We start from the raw sequence: 19,841 nt of genomic DNA on the forward strand, positions 1-19,841 counted from the left end.
AACCAGTAAGAATAAATGAACAACTCAGGAAAGTGGACAGGGGACAGAGATAAGTCACCTAGCTTGTGAACAAGATTTTTTAAAGGATAATTCACATAATATTCTCTCCTCCCCCCCCCCCAACCCCCCGCGCCCAAAAAAGAGCAATTTTCCCTCGCCTTATTCAAATGTGTGAATAGCAGAATATCTGCTAGGTTATTCAAGAGGGGGAAAAATCTACATGAATATGTTTCAGGTATACAGTAACCTCACTCATCCATAAAAAGACCAGAAAACAGAGGAGTTAAATAAAAAAGGCCAAAGGGCCTGGAATTGGTGGTTGCAAAATCTAGTCAAAATCTTGCTGAACTTTCAGAGTATCCTGACATTGAAAGGACAGCAAAGGACAAGCAGGATCTTTGTTCACTCAATCCCTGAATACTGGATTGAATCCAGGACAAGGAAGCCCATAAGCTAACTTTATTTTGCCAACTTGGAGTTACTGGATTCTGAACTCTATATGTAAATTTATGCAAATGAACATATTAATTACATCCCTGGATTTACTGACAAAATCTGGTAGCCCTTTACCCCTTTGAAGAGCTTTAATTTTGCCTTTCATACAAAAGAGGCCTCTCTAAAGTCTTGTCAAGTCTAAAATTCTATGCATTTAAAAATGCAATTAACCTCTGTATCTCCTGGGCTGTCATAAGCAGCAAGAGGCAAGGAATATCAGGCACTATATAATAAATAGATAGTTATTTTGATCTCAGTGCTGTATTGTCTTAAAACAATTGCTTGGCCATTTATAATACACATAACTTGTTATTGTGTCATTCTTCCAAGTAGGTAAAAATATTTCCATGCATTACAAAATTTATTCCCATAATATCTCTGTGAATCATCTAAGTGTTTGGGAGTTAAGATTTTATATTAAAGAACTTGAAGACTTCAAGGCTGAAGAAAATTGAGCAAACATTTTTAAAAAATTATATTCATTGATTTCAGAGAGGAAGGGAGAGAGATAGAAACATCAATGACGAGAAAGTATAATTCATTGGCTGCCTCCTGCACACCCCCTACTGGGGACTGAGCCCACAACCCGGGCATGTGCCCTTGACCGTAATCAAACCCGGGACCCTTCAGTCCACAGGCCAACGCTCTATCCAGTGAGCCAAACCAGCTAGGGCTGAGCAAAGTTTTGCATTTACAAATTCTGCTACTGTTTATCATACACTTTTCCATACTAATCCTTACTGACTAATGTTAGAACAACACTTTGCACATATCTGCCAAAACAACAACAAAATATATTTCTTAGGATCAATAAAAAATGAAATCTTAAAATAAACTCTGATGATTAATATAAACGTAACTCTCCTCATTCTGCCGTAGGACTAGCAGTGGGACTCTTCCCCTGTGGGCACACTGCACTTCTCCCTTTTGGGCACACGGCAGCTGAAGGAACCGGGCCGTGGGCTGTCCCTGTAACCTTCCGTGTCTGTGGTCACTACATGGGCTCCTGTGCCAAAACTGTCTGCTTCACAGGCAGCCTAGCTCCAGGAAGTTCTCTTGGGATACAGATACTTCTCCAAGGTGGGGACATCTCTGCACACTTAAGAGCATGCCTTGGTTGGAAGACATGGAAAAGACAGGCAACGTCGTGCCATTTAATTGGCAGAAACCAGGGTACAGAAGTGGAATGGACTGCCTTGCTAATAAAACTCTTCACTATATCTCAGTACATTTTTTTCTTTTGAAATGTGATATTCTAATTGCTTAGGTCCAAGATCCCAGCAACTGCTGCTCTTTGGACAATTACAATAACCGTGTAGCTACCAGGGCTAAATGGTAAATTACCAAGGGCTTTACTCACCACCACCACTTATATTTTAGCACAAAAAACTTCAGGGATCAGAAATCTGCAACACCCTTTCATCTTGAGTTTACTGAAACTTTATTACTCGACCTAAATCCAAGGCAGCTTTTCAATATACATCATGCTCAGAACAAGAAGGTATTTGGCCTCAGCATTGTTTGCAATTCCATGATCCAATAAGCCCTGTCCAGAATAAACAAATGGCACATTCACAGTAGGTATTTAGTAATCATTATAATGTAGGGCAGACTAAGTTAAAAGGCTTCCATCTTCTTTAACAACCTACTGAAATTTTAAATTGTCCACTTTGCATTGAAAGGCACACAAGTGAGATAAACTGTATTTACCAAAATGACTTAACACAGAAAGAGAAGCCCTATTCTCTCAGCCCATGTTCCATATACTGAGGTCTAATCAGGAAGCTCTCCTTACTGCATTCTTCTGTAAAAGTGTGTTTCCTAGAAATAAGGAGGTCTCATGTATATGATCAACAATGGCTGGCAGAAAATGGACAACGTGGCAGATGTGTGAGGGGCCTTCCAAATGCCTAGCTCTGCTTTCAAGAGCCTAAAGTAGTTGAAAATCTGATTTGACATGTGGACCAGCATTTACCATATGCGTTATATGAAAATGCTAGTATTCTCTTGGGAAGATTTACAAAGAATATTTGCAGTGAAGGAACCCTGAAATGTGAGAAGAAAAATGTTAGGCACCTAAGTTCATTCTGAATCTCTGCCCACTCCCAATAACACCCTTTACAGTACAGTAAAGTTGTGCTTTCAGTATTATATCTCGCAAGCAAAATTTAGTTCCCACTAATGAACAATCCAACTCCTGTGCCCCACCAATTCACAATGGGCCCGTCCCAAGCCGTCTTCGTACTTTATGCTCCCGTGGCACTGTTTCTGGCATTCCCCCTTTGCACTGTCTTGTACACTAGAATTCATATACAGGCCTTCTAGGTTCTTCCTCTTTCCAAGATAGGAAGCTAAAACCTATTTATCTTTACTTCCCCACAGGCCATACTACATTTTGTGCTCTGTGACTACTGGTGAATTGAAAATTTTCATTAAATTAGAAAACAAGTAAACAACTCCCATAAAACCTATGACCCAATGGTAAATGTAAGATTTCTATTCCAACATAAATAAAAATTCAATTACATTTAGCCAGAAGATTTATATACATCAACAGACTACAATGATAGTCATTAACTTATTATTTTTTAAATTAGAGATGACAGTCAATTCTATACTAATTTCAGGTAGACAGCACAATGATTAGACATTTATATAATTTACAAAGTGATCCCCTGATAGGTCTAGTATCAGAAATTAATTTTTTTAACCTTACAAGAAATTTCAGATATTATTTTGATCTTTCATTTACTAACTATATGTTTATATCTTTTCTTCACTATTCATTTAATAATCATTGTAGCAAATTATTAGATAGCTCTGGAACTAATTTACAGATATGCTAATAACTGTATACTAACTACGTTTATATTTTTGTTTCTCATAGTAATTAGCATATTATATTTCAGTGTTTGCTATGTTAGGCATTTAAGATATTTTTTTGAACACACAATTGATCATCAGAATTCTACTCCTGCAACAAACATTAAGTATGTAGAGGTAAGTTACTTTGAATATTTTACAGAAAAATAATCTGTTGTATTAGTATTTATAAAGTAGTTTCATCAGAAAAAAAAAATATGTCTGCCTGCCACTGAAAAATACTGATAATATAAAATGTTCTCACTACTTTTGAGATTACTAGTACATGTAATATATAGACTTCGAAAAAGAAAAAATGTTATCACTATGTACATGCTAAACTTTTCCTTTCTGAGGGCAACTATGTCAACAAAACTATGACTACTTGAAAAGAACAAAAGTATGGTCAAATTTTCTCTCTCCCCCCAAGCATAGAGGGAAAGCCATTTTTCCTGTATGCAGACATTGAGGTTTTAACAAACAAGAAGAGGTCTTAATAGATAATGGCTTTGAGCTCAAAATATTATTTTAAATATTATTTTAGGATAAAATTTTCTCAAACTAAAGCCTTAATTTTTGGCATACAAGTGGCTCACAGTTCAAACTAACCCCATAGAATAAACTAATTTAGTTTCATAGGTGTTCATTTCAAAAGCAATTTATTTCAATGTCTCATCTGAAAGTTATTTTGTTTAGAACAGATGGTATTTCATAACAGCCCCTTAAAAAACTCTGAGACAGAACTGGAGGGTGCTAGTTCATTCCATTGTAAACCCCGCCAGATAAAGGTAAAGCTTTCGCTTTCTACCCAGTCTATATCTTGTCTGGGAATATAACTTGTCTGGGAATATATCCTCTACTGTTCAAAATGTATCAAAACTCTGAGTGAAATAGGTATTATTTATGGAAGATTGACTAAGAGGCAAGCCTTCTATCCATTCCTCTGCATACTCTAAACCCTGTCTGTGGTTGCACCAGGGACCTGAAATGAGATAATACAAGTCTCTTACAGAACTGCTTTATTCACTCTGGGCTTGTTATTGTCATAATTAGACAAGATTGTGTGCCCTAACTGGTTTGGCTCAGTGGATAGAGCGTCAGCTTGCGGACTGAAGGGTCCCAGGTTTAATTCCGGTAAAGGGCATGTACCTTGGTTGTGGGCACATCCCCAGTGGGAGGTATGCAGGAGGCAGCTGATCGATGTTTCTCTCTCATTGATGTTTCTAACTCTCTATCCCTCTCCCTTCCTCTCTGTAAAAAATCAATAAGATATATTACTAAAAAAAAAAAAAGATTGTGAGATACCAGAAGAAACTGCCCTTTGAAAGTGGTTGTATTTATGCTGAGGTGTTGCCCTTTCAAGCAACTGCCTGTTTTTATATTATGCACACTGTGACCATATAACTAGTCATGTCCTCTCTTTGCATAGGCTACTGGGAAGCTTAGAGCCAGATCTATGGCTATTCTAGTTGCCAAATGTCCTGTCTTCTAAGCACTCAGTTTGCTTGCTCACCTCATTCCAGGTCTCATTTTGGTTTTCCTATCCTTATTTTCCTGATTTTTCTCGTGTAAATCCTGATTCACTGGAAACATTAAAATAAGTTACGAATAAAAATAAATGCTTGTTTTTAGTTCATTTGAGAAAGCATGGAGTTCCAAAATTTCTTCATCAGTAATTAAAAATTTGTAACAAGATGGTAAGGTTCCCAGGCCAGCTCAATAAATAATAGTGTTTAAAGAGAAGTTACTGTCATTCAATACAAGTTCTGAAGGGTAATTCTATATTCATGTTAAAAAATATTTTTTTCTTATTAGAGGATTTGTGTGTAAAAAGACATTATTGATGACCCAAACTAATATAGGCTTACTAAATTCATAGGCATTTAAATAAGAGAAAATTCAAGAGCCTTGTAAATAACCCATATTTTACTCAGTCAAGTTGACTTGCTATTTTCCCCTCTCCTTATATAAACAAATAACTAACAGTAATTTAATTCAGTTAGAGTAGCAAAGTGAATACAGATCTTTGAGGAACAATAAAATGTTAATTTTATGATCCTGTTTACTTTCCTATCTACATGATAGGAAGCAAATGCAAATTTTGACTCACGGTCAATTCTCAATATTTCCACCAGCAGAAAATTAATCTATTTGAATACCTAAAAAGACAAGAAAATTTAACAAATTTCATACATATACACTATGGCTTATATTTACTGGGCTCTTATTCAGCATTTATTCTTTTCAATTCTTCCTAGTCAAATTTTCTCCACAACTTTTAGCTTCTAAAATTCTGCTTCTGTTAACCCTTTGTGCTACTTTTAAATGCCTGACTTCAGAGAGTGGCACAATCCGATTTAGGAAAATCATTCTAATAGCAACAAGACTGATGTTTGTTTGGTAGAACTAAGACTTAGAGGCAGAGAGGTCAGTAGAAGGCTGTTATAAAATCTAGACAAAAATTGGTGATAGCTAACAAAGGCCATCCCTGTGGAGACAAGCAGTTTCTCCTGGTCAGAGAAATAATCACGTGAGAATCAGCTGGGCAAAAAGAACAAATGACTATGGGTAAAGGAGAAAAAGGAAATGCAGAAGGGCCATGTTTGCTGGAACTGGTTAGGGAGGGATGCAGAGTTTTAGGTCAGACACACTCAATTTGGTAGCATACCCAGAAAATGGAGAACCTTGGAAAGAAGGGTTTGCAGGCTAGCGGAAAGGATGGACCGAGAGGCGAATCATCAGAGCACACAGGGTTGAAGCCACTACAGATGAGTGCAAATAGGAAGGGCACGTGAAGATGTAAAATACGGGGCCTCGCAGACTGAAGGAAGAGGCAGAGGAGTGTCAGCAAGAGGGGAGGAGAACAGGAGACAGTGGTGTCCTACATGTCGGGGAGGAAAGAAAGATCATTTGCCAAAAGCTGAAGACATGGCAAATGACAAACACAAAAAAGTAACAAAGATTTTGGCAAGCCAGACTGCAGTAGACTGAGGAGTAAGTAGAAGCTGACAGTGGAGAGCGTGTGTAGACCACTCCTACCCTCCCATGAGGCTGTCAGGGGATCCGCCACATCCCAAACAACACAAGTCATACTGGTGTGTAGGGTTACAGGGTAATGATGTCTTCCTATTGAATCTCGTTTCCTGTCCTATGATGTTCCTTTTGTACAGGCCCTCAGCTGTCATTCTAGTGACATCGCAAGGAAGAGCACGCAGACATAGGGCAGAAGAAGAGAATGAGCAGAGAGCATGGGAGGGAAGCAATGACCACAGTGGGGAGGTCACACGTCTGTAGCTCGAACTCTGACTGATCAGGAAGAATCTGGGGCCTGTGGTCCAGGGATGTTTCCTTCCATGAGGGTAAATGGGGCCATAAAGTAGCCTTGGGCCAAATGATCACACCACCGCAGACTTTCCTTGGAAAGATCACCTTTAGGTAGTCAACTCAGCTCTGCCAAAGCTAGCCTGACCTGAATTCTAATGCTGAAAACCTCTCCAAAGGACACATGACCTTTCCCAGGCTTTCTGTTCATCTTCTTGATTATTGATTTTCTTTCCCTCAAATAAAATCCTGCTTCCCATCTTTCCTTTCTCTCCCCTTACTATTAATTTGCAGGTATATTATTTTTCATTAACACTGCTCCCACCCCTCTGCTGATATTTTGTATGGCATGTACCCAAGATAATTTATTTTCAATTTATAAAATTGCACCCTTTATGATAATATAGCCTTAGGAAAAACATATACAATACAAAATATTTACTTATGAAACATAAAAGAAGATATTAGCTGGGAGCCAAGATATCCTGGGGAAGGAATTCAGGGGCTTCCACCTCTCCACAGCCTATTCTGTATATCCTCAGTAGTGGTACTGAACAGGAGGCAGGCAAGGGAAAGGAAGGACTTTCAGGAAAATAAAATTAATAATCTGGGAGTTCAAATTACTGAGTCTAAATTCTGACCTGCACTTTGAAGCCACATGGCAGGGAGTATAAAAAAAACAATATATGGATATGTCAGGATTTCTACTCTAAAGTTCTTGGAACAGCAAATCCTTCAAGGGGAAATTCTGCTAAGTTTGTCTATCTGCTCTCTCCACACTGGACCTTGAGCTTGCTTTCATCCACACTGCCCCATCAATGAGGCAGACATTCAGGACCAGAGATCTGTGTGGCTGCACAGAATGCTGGTTTCTAATCCTGCTGTCCACAGTTCCCATTCTCCTTTACATGTCAAAGATTTAGGGAACAGAAAAGAAATCAATCAGCTTCTCTTTTCTTAGGTTCCAACGTCTAAACAAATTTTCCTTCAGGCCCTGGATGGTGCTACTAACTGGTTAGAGTATTGGCTCCCACATCCGAGGGTTGTGGGTTTGGTTCCCTGCATATTAACAAGAATGAGTGACAATAAGCAGAGAACCTGGGATGCAGGATCAATCCCTGGCCCCTGTCGAGGTGTGTGTGGGAGGCAACCAACTGATATTCCCGTCTGTCTCTGTCTCTCTCTCAAAAATCAGTGGAAAAATATCCTCAGGTGAGGATTAACAAAACAAAAAATATTTTGGCTTCAGGCTGGCAGATGAAAATACCAAGGAACTGCAAAATGAAAGCAGGCTGCGCTGAAAGGTAATAACTCTTTCCTCCATTCTTAAAGAAGAAAAAATGGAGGATGGATATAGTAAAAATAAATACTACATTCCCTCTTATTCCCCAGGGTTAGAAAGATGCAAGGAAACAATCCCCTGTGGTAATTACATGCCTGAAATTGTGAAGTTTTTCAAGTGACTGTGGATTAAAGTTAATTACTAAGGAAATAACATTATTTCCAGTAGATGACTGTACATGTTACTAGTACCAGTTATGACGCAAGTAGTTTTTGCATTTTGGTTATTTTTAATTAATGAAAAGAAAGAGGCTTACTTTCCTCTATATTATCTTATACACTGGTTCTTTTGACCCTTGCAAATTCTCAGTAAAAGAGATATGTGAAGAGGAAGAAAGAAAAATTATGTGACTCTGTGGGCCCTAAACACGGTCACTCCTGGTGGTCTACCAAAAACTTTTCACTCATGTTTGTTAATAAGCAGTTACCCATACATACAGCATTCACTCTTGTAACATTTCTTATGCTTTTACAGTGTTATCACCGAGGAAACAAAGTTGATTCAAATATGGTGCCTACTGACTGGGGATGACAGTCTACTGAAAAAGGAGCAAGAGTGATGTGAGAATTTAAATGACAGGATGTTACACAAGGCTTCTGGAAAACAAGGGAGGGGCTATGATAAATACAATTCATATATTCACATGCTGGTGCACCCCCTAGTGCCTGGTCTGGATGCTGGGGTGTGATATCATGGTGTGCAAAAACACACACCATTCTTGACCTCTTGGAGCCTGCAGTCAGACTAGTGGGAGACATTACTCAGGTAACCACAAAGTACATGTAAAGTTACAACTGGTATAGTGACATGATGGAGAAGTCCACAAGGCTGTGGGGACTCACAGGGCTGGGGAGTGCCTTTGTGGGCTCTAGGTGAGGGAGCAAGGAGGAGTGACCTATAGGAATGGAGAAGGAAGAACTTCAAAACAGAGGGACAACATGGGTATATGTGAGCAAAGTATTTAAGGATAGAGGCAGGGAAACTGACCCTACAGGGAAATGCAGGCCATGGGAAGGATTTTGGACTTTATCCTGGGAGCAATGAGAAGCAATTAAAGATTTTTCCTTTATCTTTCTTAAATTTATTTTTTTAATAAGGGAGTAGCATGGGGTTGGGAGGTTTCAGAGAATTTATCAAGAGTTGGTCTATTAGCTGAGTTTTGAAGGATGATTAGAGATTTGCTGTATAAAGGGAGGGAAGTATGTTTTAGACACAGGAATCAACATGTGATTACATAAAGGCCCAAAACCATGTAGTGCCATGGGAAAATGGGAGAAGTTTGATTTGGCCAAAATGAAAAGTAGATCAGAAGAGAGGAGGCAGAACATAAAGAGTCACATGGAAGCTAAGAAGGAATTTAATTCTAAAAGCCACGTAGAGCCTCTGATGCATTTTAAGCAAGGGGAGGGGAGGGGCTGGGTGAGAGCACACAAATTTTGAAGTCAAAGTTTTGGGTTTAAATCTTGGCTCTGCTCCATACAAGGTCTTTAAATTATAGTTCCTTCCCACATTACACTTAGCATGGTGCCCAATTCAGTAAGTCAGCTACCTGCACTTTAGAAACCTCATGGTGAGGACAATACAGTACAGAGGGGACTGAGAGCAGGACAGGGAAACAGCCACCTGGGTGAGGGGTAACAATGGACTAGGCCAGTGTTGGGCAAACCGCGGCTCGCGAGCCACAGGCGGCTCTTTGGCCCCTTGAGTGTTCTAATGCCACTTCTTCAAAATAGACTCGCCCAGCCCAAAAACTGACTTCTGCGCATGGGCCACGAAGTTTCAATCACACTATATGTGTGCGCCCGCACGTGGTATTTTGTGGAAGAGCCACACTCAAGGGGCCAAGGAGCCGCATGTGGCTCGTGAGCCGCAGTTTGCCGACCATGGGGCTAGGCTAACGCAGTGGGGATGAAGAGGTGTGGAGGGGCCTGAGAGGTATCCAGGCAGAGTGTGTGAAAGAACAGGGAGTGAGGTAAAGGCAGAAAGGCACCTAGGACAAATGCCCAGTTGCCAGCTTAGTTGTGGCAGGTTTAGATGTGGTGTGAGTTGCCTATTCGTTCTCTGAGGTGGACTTGCAGGAAGCAAGTGAGTGATGTGTCTGGTGCTTGGATCAGGGGCTTGGACTGAAAACAGGCTTAAGAGTCCCCACAGAGGTGAGCAATTGAAACTATGGATTGTGATAAAATTACAGGGAAGTATGAAGAGAAAAAAAAGAAGGACCAACCACAGAAACCTGGGAAATATGATACATACTTCAGGTGTATTACTACAGTCTCAAGTGAAAAGTCTTTCAGATATCGGGAAGGGAAGCTGCCTAAACCAGGTGCTAAGACTGAACATTGGAGTCAGGATCCTAGGGGCCGGAGCGGGCAGAGCCTGTGAGCAATGTGACTTCCAGAAGGCTTCCTGATCTGAGTCTGCTCTAATTTAGTTACACGCCCACCATGGAATTCCTTTCTTTAGAGTTTCAAGTTTCACGCTAAAACAGACAATTAAAGCTGTGCTTATTTCAATGTCTCCACAAGTTTAGTAGTCTACCGTGGCACTGAAATGTTTTCATCCTTAGTCTGGGAAGAAAAGAAGCAGAATGCTAATGTTTAGTACATTGTGAGTGCTCAATAAAGATTTGTCGAACGAATGAATAAGAGACATTTGAACCAGGGAAGAGGACCAATGGCTTTTTCTGATTCCAGTCTGGCTACAAGGAAGAATTTTCTCAATTAATTTTGCTTTGTGCTTACTAAAGGGCAAAGGGGATTTTATTTTATTATTATTATTTTTTAATCCTCACCCAAGGATATGTTTTTTCTTTTAAACTGATTTTAGAGAAAGAGAAACATCAATGTGAGAGAGAAACATTGATCAGTTGATTCCCGTATGCTCCCCAAAGGGGGCCAAACTCGGAACCTAGGTATGTGCCCTGACTGGTATTCGAACCTGCAATCTTTTGGTGTTAGGACAAAGCTCCAAACGAGTCACCTGGCCGGGCAAGGGGGTTTTAGATAAGAGATGCTTCTGCCTATGGAAATGCTTTCTGGTAAAAGATCACTCTTAGGGATCAGATCAGGGGAGGAATAATTATATACGGAAAATATTGTATTTATTCTCAAAAGACAGAAAGAAATGTGTGAGGCATTAAATAAATAATCTAAATAATCATGCTACAGAGTAATATTCATAATTATAAGTAACTGATCAAATGACTAATTTTAAATAAACTATGCCAAAGGAGGAGTACTAAAAACACTTTAAAAATTACCCCAGAACCCCTGGCTGGTGTGGCTCAGTTGGTTGGAGTGTTGTCCTGCACACCAAAGGGTTTTGGGTTCCATTCCTGGTTAGGGCATACCCATGGGTTGTGGGTCCTATCCCCAGATGGGGCACGTATGGAGGGCAACCAATTGATGTTTCTCTCTCACATCGATATATTTTTTTCTCTCTCTAAAATCAATAAAGGAAAAAAAATTACCCTAGGCAAATAAAATAAGTAAATAAAGATAAGGCTAACAGATGTATTAATGATAACTAATGAGGGTACCAGCCATCCTAGCTAATAAAGAGGGAATATGCTAATTGACCCTCACGCCATTGCAAAGATGGCAGCACCCACAGCCAATAAAGAGGGAATATGCTAATCGACTGCCCCATGCTCAAAGATGGCAGCACCCACAGCCAGTAAGGAGGGAATATGCTAATTGACCCTCACGCCATCACAAAAGATGGTGGCACCCACAGCCAATAAGAAAAATATGCTAATTGACTGTCCCGCCCTCAAAGATGGCAGCACCACAGCCAATAAGGAGGGAATATGCTAATTGACTGCCGTGCTCTCAAAGATGGTGGCGCCCACAGCCACAAGATGGTGGTGCCCAGTCCCCTCAGCCCTGATGGGGCACCAGGCGCACAGCAAGGTTGGGCCCACCCCCAGGCACGCCCGGCTGCTCCGTGTGCCTGCCTCCGGAGTCCGCTAATCCCCTTAGACTCCCAGCCGCTCAGGGCCGGCCTGAGGCGCAGGCAAGCCTCGGATGTTGGCTGCCCAGCTGCCCAGGGCCGCCTGAGGCTCAGGTAACCAGGGCTGGCCGAGGCTTGCGCTGCCGGCAGTGGCAGCAGCAGAGGTGTGTGGGGCATCGCCTTCCCCTGATTGCCGGGTCGCCTCCCGCCCCTGAGGGCTCCTGGACTGTGAGAGGGGGCAGGCTAGGCTGAGGGACCCCCCTCCAGTGCATGAATTTTCATGCACCAGGCCTCTAGTCTATTAAATAAAACAAATAATTACTCTGAGAACAGATACAATCAATGAACCCTGATGAACATTAACTAGCAAATTAATAACATTGATATATGAAAGATACATAATTGGAGTAAGAAAAGTGAAATAAGCATATAAAGAGTGCTGCAGATTAACTTAACACCTAAAGTCAGTGTAGAAAAGTGAGATAAGCATATAAAGAGTGCTGCAGAGTAACTTAACACCTAAAGCCAGAGTGCGAAAAATTGCACCTGAAATGTTCAGATGCTCTCCTGAAGCTACATCACTGCACACAAAGTACTCACAGAAAATGTCTTCTTTATTACCAAGTTGGCACTGTATGATATGTGATGTTTCATTAGGAACAATTTTTTTTCCTTCCAATTATACTCTCCTAACTTAAGTTTGAGTCATTCTCTCTAATCCAACATATTCAACCAATCACTAAGACCAGCAATTCTGCTTCTCAATATGTCTCTACATTACGATCACCATTGCTCCAATCAGGCTTTCACCATCTTTTGACTCAACTAAACTAATGGTACTACCTCCCAAATGGCCTCCAGTCTTTAGTTCCTTTTCATTTGGGGCTGATCTAGCTAAAAGGAATACCTGCTGTCTGCTTGAAATACTAAAATGGCTTGGCACTGCCTGGAACACATTCTTCGAGTATACTTTCATTTTGCACGCTAAATAAACTTCATCTATTGCTAGAGTTATTGGCTCTGGATTCTTTGCTGAACTCAAGAACTGATGGCTGACATCAGAGATCAATAAGTTTGAAGACCATTTTCTTAGACTATGTCTTCTTGGTCTCCATTAGGGGTTCTTCTTTTGCCAACACCTTACAATCTGGCTCTAGAAAAGCATCCTAAGCCCACTAATCTTCTCACCATAAAATAGGATTTCTCAATCTTGGCATGATAGACATTTTGGATCAGATAATTCTGTGTTATGAGGATTATCCTGTGCTTAGGAGCATCCCTAACTACTAACTACTAGATGACAGAAGTATCCTCTTACCAAAATTGTAATAACCAAAAATGTCTCTAGATACTGTCAAATAAAATTGCCCTGGTTGAGAACCACTGCCCTACTTTTCCTGGAAATAACACCTAATAATAAGATTTAATTCTACTTATGCTATAAAATTCCACTTATGTGCCAGGCACAATTCTAAGCATATGACATGAGTTAAATCATTAAAGTCTTACCACTTTATGAGACAAATAAATTAATACCTCCATTTTATAGATTAAGAATCTGCAAAACAGAGAAGTGGAGCGATTCATCCAGGGTCACACAGCAATCAGTGGTGATGACAACTCCAGTCCTGATTGCTGCCCTGAGCTTCAGACTCCTGTGAATAACTACCTCTGCTGGGCATCCCAGGTAATATTCACTCAAGATGCCCCCAAGGCCTTCCCTCCACAATAGCAGATATTTCTATATTTCTTAAGTCAGTTAATGGCACAAATTTTTTGTTTTGTTTTGTTAATCCTCACCAGAGGATATTTTTCCATTGATTTTTAGGGAGAATGGAAGAGAGAGGGAAAGACAGAGAGAAACACATCGATTGGATGCCTCCTGCACGAGCTCTGACCAGAGTGTGGGCCAGGGAGGAACCTCAACCAAGGTACGTGCCCTTGACTGGAAGTGAACCCGGGACCCTTTGGTCTGTAGGCTGATGCTCTATCCACTGAGCCAAACCGGCTAGGGCAATGGCACAACTTTTACAATTAACCTCTCTGTGCCTCAGTGTAACTGGTTGCCTGGACGTCATTCTAGATTCTGCTTGGATTCTCTTCTTTATTCCTCAATCTAATCATTGGCATCCTAAGAATTTTACTTTCTAATTAGTCAAATATGTCTTTTTTTTTCTCTATCTTTCACTATTCCTGCCCTCATTAGGGCCCTAATCTTTCCTCAGTACTATCATAACCAACTCTCATTTAGTATCCTTCTATCTAGCCCTCAAAATTATCTTCTATATTGCTGCTGAAGTAATTTTCCAAAAGTACAAATTTGTCCATGCCACTTTATGGCTTAAAGTTTTTATTGACTGTTGTTAACTAAGAATAAAGTGCAGGTTCCTTAGCATGGCCCTTTGGCCGTTAAATACATGACCCTTTCCAACCAGAGTCTCATCTTCTGTCACCCCCTGAATCACACTTTACTCTTTAGCAGTATTCTGCTCTTTGTCATGATCTGAGCATACTATGCTACTTCATGCCTTTGACCAGTGTCGTCTTATGGTTTTGTTCTTTTTTTGTTTTGTTAATCCTTACCCCGGGCTCTTTTTTCCAATGATTTTTAGAAATAGTGGAAAGGATGGAGGGGGGGGGGGGGGGGGAGGGGTGGCGGGGCGAGAAGGAGTGAGGGGAAAAGAGAGAGGGGGAGAGAAATAGAGAGAGAAAGAGGTAGAGAGAGAGAGAGAGAGAGAGAGAGAGAGAGAGAGAGAGAGAGACTGATGTGAAAGAGAGAGACATATCGATTGGTTGCCTCCTGCATGCATGCGACTGGGCATCGAACGTGCAACCCAGGTACTTTCCCTTGACCAGTAAGTGAAACTGAGACCCTTCACTCTAATCACTGAGCACACCAGCCAGGGCCAAAATGCTTCTTTTTAACTACTTGAACAGGTAGATATAACTCACCAGTGTGACTTAGATACTGTTCGCAAATTTATAGGATGAAGTTCCCTTTCCATGCAGGTATCTAAAAATTAGTTACTGCTTGAGAGGTTTAGTGTTCCTTTGGCTAGCCCAAGTTGTTCTGATGTACCAATCATAGGGTCTGCCAGCTCAAACAGAGGGGTGTGTGTGTGTGGGGGGGGGACTACCTAACTAGGTCTGTTCTTGGGATAGGCTTTGCTCTTAGGAACCCAATCCACAGGCTGGCCAATCACCAAGAATAAGACATGGTATAATTACATGAACTGGTCTTATCAGATTCTTGCTTTGAGAATTAATTTCAAATTCAAAGAGGATCTGGTAGTTACTAGAAGACACCAAATCTAATAGCATTCAGAGAGAAAAATCTGTAAAATACACACAGCAGTGGTGGGTCAGAAGTTACAAGGAAGCAGATTAGAGTGCTGAAGCTTCGAAGTTCACAAAAGGTATAGAAAGTGAAGAGTAAGGATAAGGGACTCAAGAACAAACAGGAGAATGGGGCAGACAAGGAAAAAGTTGTGCGCTACATTAAGGATGTAAAAGTTTAAAGTCTTACTCTCCTGTTTCTGCTAATATCCTAAAAGCTGGATTTCCATCTGGAGAGGCCATGATAAACATTTCAGCTCCTGAAGTTTTTGTGAGACCTTTATTCCTTTACTAGTGGCCCAGTGCATGAATTCATGCACATTGAAAGGAAATTAGAAGAAATATTTTAATAGAAGTGTCAACCAAATTCATGATAGACAATGACAGATGGAAACACACGTGTGTGATTGGCGCCAGCGAGAGCTTTATATATAGATAAGCTTGCTTAATTAGACCTGCTTTCTGATTTAGCTAAACTTTTTCCAGTCCAGTGAAGCAACCCAACTTCTCTTTCAGGTAGCAATACAGCAGTAAATATCAACATGAAGCAAGATTATTGTAGATCATGCAGTGAGAACAAAGGGTAAAATACTTAACTGCAGCAGTGTTTGACTATATTCTGTGCAGTGAGAAACCCTGAAGTCATTTTTGAGGTCCACCATTTCTTACTTCTTTTCAGTCGGGTCAAAGTTCAAAGCTTTCTAAATGTCCGTTTTCCAGCTAATGAAAAGAAAATAGGATTCCACTGAGTTTCCTATCTACCTACTCCAGGACTTCTGTGAGGACCAAATGAGATGAGGCATGGGAAAATGCTTCACAGATATTTGGTTACAGTGTAAAATGTTTCCACCTGGCTATAAAGCAAATCGTGTTCCTGGGATGAAGAAACTCCAAGGAGGCTAGTTGCTACAGAGAGGAAGCCAGGCGTTGCTACGAGACATCATTACCTGGTGCCCCCAGCCACCGTTTCCGTTTCAGGGCTGGGCTGTGGGCCGCATTTTGTGCCATGGGGTCTCGGCAGGGTGGGCTGTGATTTGGTAGGCTGTTGCTCTGGGGTGGTGGCAGGGCCTGTGTCCCACTTGGGGGAAGCCGAGTGTTGCTTTGTGGACTCCAGGCCCACGGTGCCATTTCTCTGTAAATGGCCAGGGCACCTCACAACAGCTCCTGTGTTAAGCGTCTGCCCCCTGGTGGTCAGTGTGCGTCATAGCCACCGGTGGGACAGGCGGAGGGACACTTAGCATATTAGCCTTTTATATACATACATAGATAGGTAGATTGCTACTTGTGTCTCCTCCCACCCCTGTTGCCACCAATTAGGCCAAAAAGAACGGATTTGATTTTTGCAATTAAAAGAGCTAATTAAGACTTAGGAAGTGGGTAGGGTGAGCCTTCAGCTTGTGCACATGTGCTACTGACAGGCCACTTCTGTGAACTCTTCCAATTCCGTGGGAAGTTCTACGTATGCAACAAACTGGTGCTAACTAAAGTAAGCACTTGCAGCTTTCACCTCCATCCTTCCCGCTGCAGAAACACACCACGAATGCTCCCAGAGCACGAACCACGGTATCCGGCTCAGAGGCAAACGTCACAAGATCTCTCTTCGCAGACACAATGAAGGGCAAGTCCCCGCGGGGTTCCAGAGGGCCCGCTCGCAGCAGGGGTACCCTCGCTGGCACGGTTCCGAGCTGCCGGCGCGGGACAGAGGCTCCCCGCACAGCCCACCCGGACCTCCCGGCCCCCGCCGCCCGTCGGGTCACCTGTAATTGTAGGCGCTGAACTGCTTGCTCTCTCTCAGCATCGCTCGGTACAGATCTAACACTCGTGCTCGGCTGGAGGCTGCCATTTTGGAAAGGAAAAAAATAAGTGGGTCCTCTTCGCGGAGGTCCCGAGTTTAACCGAATCACAAAACTTCAGCCTAAGGAAAACCACGACCTCAAATGCAGTGTGGTTAGGGGAGGCCAGCGGGCCGGGTCTCGGTCTGGGCGAGCAGCGCCGCCGCCTCGGGCCGCAGCGGACCGAGCCCGGCGTCGCTCGGAACGTCGGAGGCGGGCGCAGGCGGGCGCAGGCGAGCTTCGGGCAGCTAAGGGGGAGGCGCCCTCGGGGAAGGCGTTCCTGCTCGGCCCCCCCGCCTCCCCAAGTCTCCGCTGGGAGCGGGCTGAGGGGCGGGCAGAGCCGAAGGGGCGGCCGAGGCGACCGAGCTAGGGCCTGGGGTGGAACCTGGGGGGCCGCTTGTGCATGGAGCCACGCTCCTCGGGGCGGAGGTCGGGGGCTCGCGTACTGCGGGCGTGCAGAGGGCCAGAGAAAGCCTTCTCGAACTGCGGGGGGTCACGGAGAGGACGCTGACGTCGGGGTCAGGAAGGGGATACAGAGTTTCGCTGTGAAGGGCCCCGTCCCACCTTCGCCGGACGTCAGGCCGCGTTGCCCGGGTAACTGAACGCGTGCCTTGCGGACGCCCCGCCCCCGGCGCGGACGCCCCGCCCCTCCCGCTGGGGCTGCCCTCTGAACCCGCCTGACAGGCCGTGCGGGGTTTCCAGGGCCTTCGGTCCTGTCGCGCTCTCCCCCCCGTGGGCGCCGAGTGTGGGCACCTCGCCGCAGGCCGGAACTGTGGCGTGGCGGGTGCGGCGTCGACAGGTCAGGGATTCCCTGGCGCTCCGGCTCCGCTCGGGGCTGCCGACTAAGGGGCCTCCCGGGCAAGGCCCGCCTTTTTGTCAAAATGGCAGCGCCCAGCGTCCTCCTGTGGGCGCCCTGAGGTGGGTGTGAGAGATCTTCCCCAGGAGAGTAAGCGGGCCCGCCGCGCTCCAGATTTTAAACAGCCCGGCCCGCGTCTCCCGGCGAGCGGTGGGTGAGTGCCGGTCTCGCTGCAGCGTGGGCAGCGTGGCAGGGAGTTCCTTGACCATTGATTTCCCCCCCTTTCTGGGGTGTGGGTTGAACTCTTGGGGTTTTGCTTTGGAGTCGTGAGTCCTGTAGAGTTTCGTCATCTAATACATGTGTACAGAGGTTGGGTTGGTTGGGCTGTAGGCGTGGGTGATGAATTTGGGAAGGAACTTGAGCGATCCAAGCTCTCTGTTGCTGAGCAAGTTTCTCTTTTCCCGAAGACGCCAACTTTTCTGGACTACCATGTGACAGTGGCTGGTGAAGGGGGTCCTTCTAGTCCTTGAAGGTGGACTTGGCGCAGGGAAGCGTGATCTAGGTCTTGTCACTGTGTTTGCAAATTGGGCACTTGTCTCTGGAATCTTCCGTTATGTAATGAAAGTTAAGAAGAAGCACAGTTTTCTGGCCCCCAATACAGTAAGGACTACCCCTGTATACGTAAAAAAAAAAAAGTTTGCATTAACATCCATCTTCATCCAAACACTGAATTACGGTTTTGTTTCATCTCCTTAAGTTTATCTGGTTTTGAAATTGTTAGCGGCACCTCTCACTGGCACCAGGGAGGTGTTCCTGGGCAGCCCCGAGTTAGTGGGAGAGGGCTGGTCCCAGCCTCCATCCTTGTCTTCTCATATAAGTAATTTATACAGAGACCTGGACTGCATTCTGAAAAGCCAACTTATTAAAGCAATTATAGCATGCACCTTTATTAAAAGAGCAAAGCAAGCAAATCTATACACCTGGCTTGTGAAGGCGCAGAGGGGCTCTCGGCTAATCTGAAGAGCAAGTTGGATGGGGGTCAGAGGTGTACCGGTTAATAATGGCGGATTTTGTAATAAAAGAAAACACGATAATTTCAAGAGAAATATCAGAAGTGCTTTATTCAAAGTAACGTCCATCGCTAGCTACACATTTTCCCCATCTTTCAGGTAATTTGTGGATACAGTCCCAATAGAACTTTTCTTGTTTTGAGGCAAACCATTCAGACCCGATTTTCCACTTCTTAGTACGTTTTGAAGTGCTGCTCAGAAAGTGCGTGTGCCATCGATCGGAACAAATGGTAATCTGAAGGAGCAAGGTCTGGTGAATACGACGGGTGGGTTAATACTTCCCAGGCAAGATCTTTTAACGTGTCTTTAACTGGTTTTGAAGTGTGTGATGGTGCGTTATCATGAAGCAAAATTATTTTGCCAAGTCTTCTGGCCCATTCTGGTCATTTCACAATCAAAGTGTGGTTCAAATTGATTATTTGTTGTCGGTAGCGATCAGTATTAACGGTTTCACCTGGTTTTAGAAGCTCATAATACACCACACCTTCCTGATCCCACCAAACGCAGAGCATTGTCTTCTTCCCAAAGCGATTTGGCCTTGCAGTCGATGTTGATGGTTGACCTGGATCAACCCATGATTTTGTGTGTTTGGGATTCTCAAAATAAATCTACTTTTCAACTCCAGTCACAATTCGATGCAAAAGAGACTTTCTTTCGTGCCGTTGAAGTTGAAGCAACATTTTACTGATGACTTTTCGGTTTTCCATTTGTCTTTCATTCAGTTGATGTGGCACCCATTTTCCTTCCTTTAAAATCTTTCCCATTGCTTGTGAACAATCGGAAATTGTTTGCTGAGCAACGTTTAATCTTTCTGCAGATTGTTTTTGAGTTTGACA

At 43.1% G+C, this 19,841-nt stretch overlaps 2 protein-coding genes across 10 annotated transcripts in view; one reads left to right on the top strand and one right to left on the bottom strand.

Annotated features, from left to right (window-relative positions):
* The window catches only part of LYRM4 (LYR motif containing 4), a 138,004-nt gene extending 120,621 nt beyond the window's left edge, over nt 1–17,383 (bottom strand). The window contains exon 1 of one of the 2 annotated variants that reach the window (XM_079777478.1): nt 17,065–17,361. In XM_079777478.1, the coding sequence (XP_079633604.1) occupies nt 17,065–17,150 (86 nt within the window). In that variant the 5' untranslated portion in view covers nt 17,151–17,361. Of the gene's footprint in view, nt 1–17,064 lie in introns of both variants that reach the window. The other variant, XM_079777479.1, reaches the window with a different exon arrangement.
* A 93-nt stretch (nt 17,384–17,476) lies between these two features.
* The window catches only part of FARS2 (phenylalanyl-tRNA synthetase 2, mitochondrial), a 572,601-nt gene continuing 570,236 nt past the window's right edge, over nt 17,477–19,841 (top strand). For 2 of the 8 annotated variants that reach the window (XM_079777471.1, XM_079777466.1), the window contains exon 1: nt 17,477–17,733. The gene's annotated coding sequence lies outside the window, so the exon portion shown is untranslated. Of the gene's footprint in view, nt 17,734–17,768; nt 18,150–19,841 lie in introns of those variants that run through there. The other 6 variants (XM_079777467.1, XM_079777468.1, XM_079777469.1 and 3 more) reach the window with 3 other exon arrangements.

This window comes from Cnephaeus nilssonii (assembly GCF_951640355.1).
Source record: "Cnephaeus nilssonii genome assembly, chromosome: 7".
Classification (NCBI taxonomy): domain Eukaryota; kingdom Metazoa; phylum Chordata; class Mammalia; order Chiroptera; family Vespertilionidae; genus Cnephaeus; species Cnephaeus nilssonii.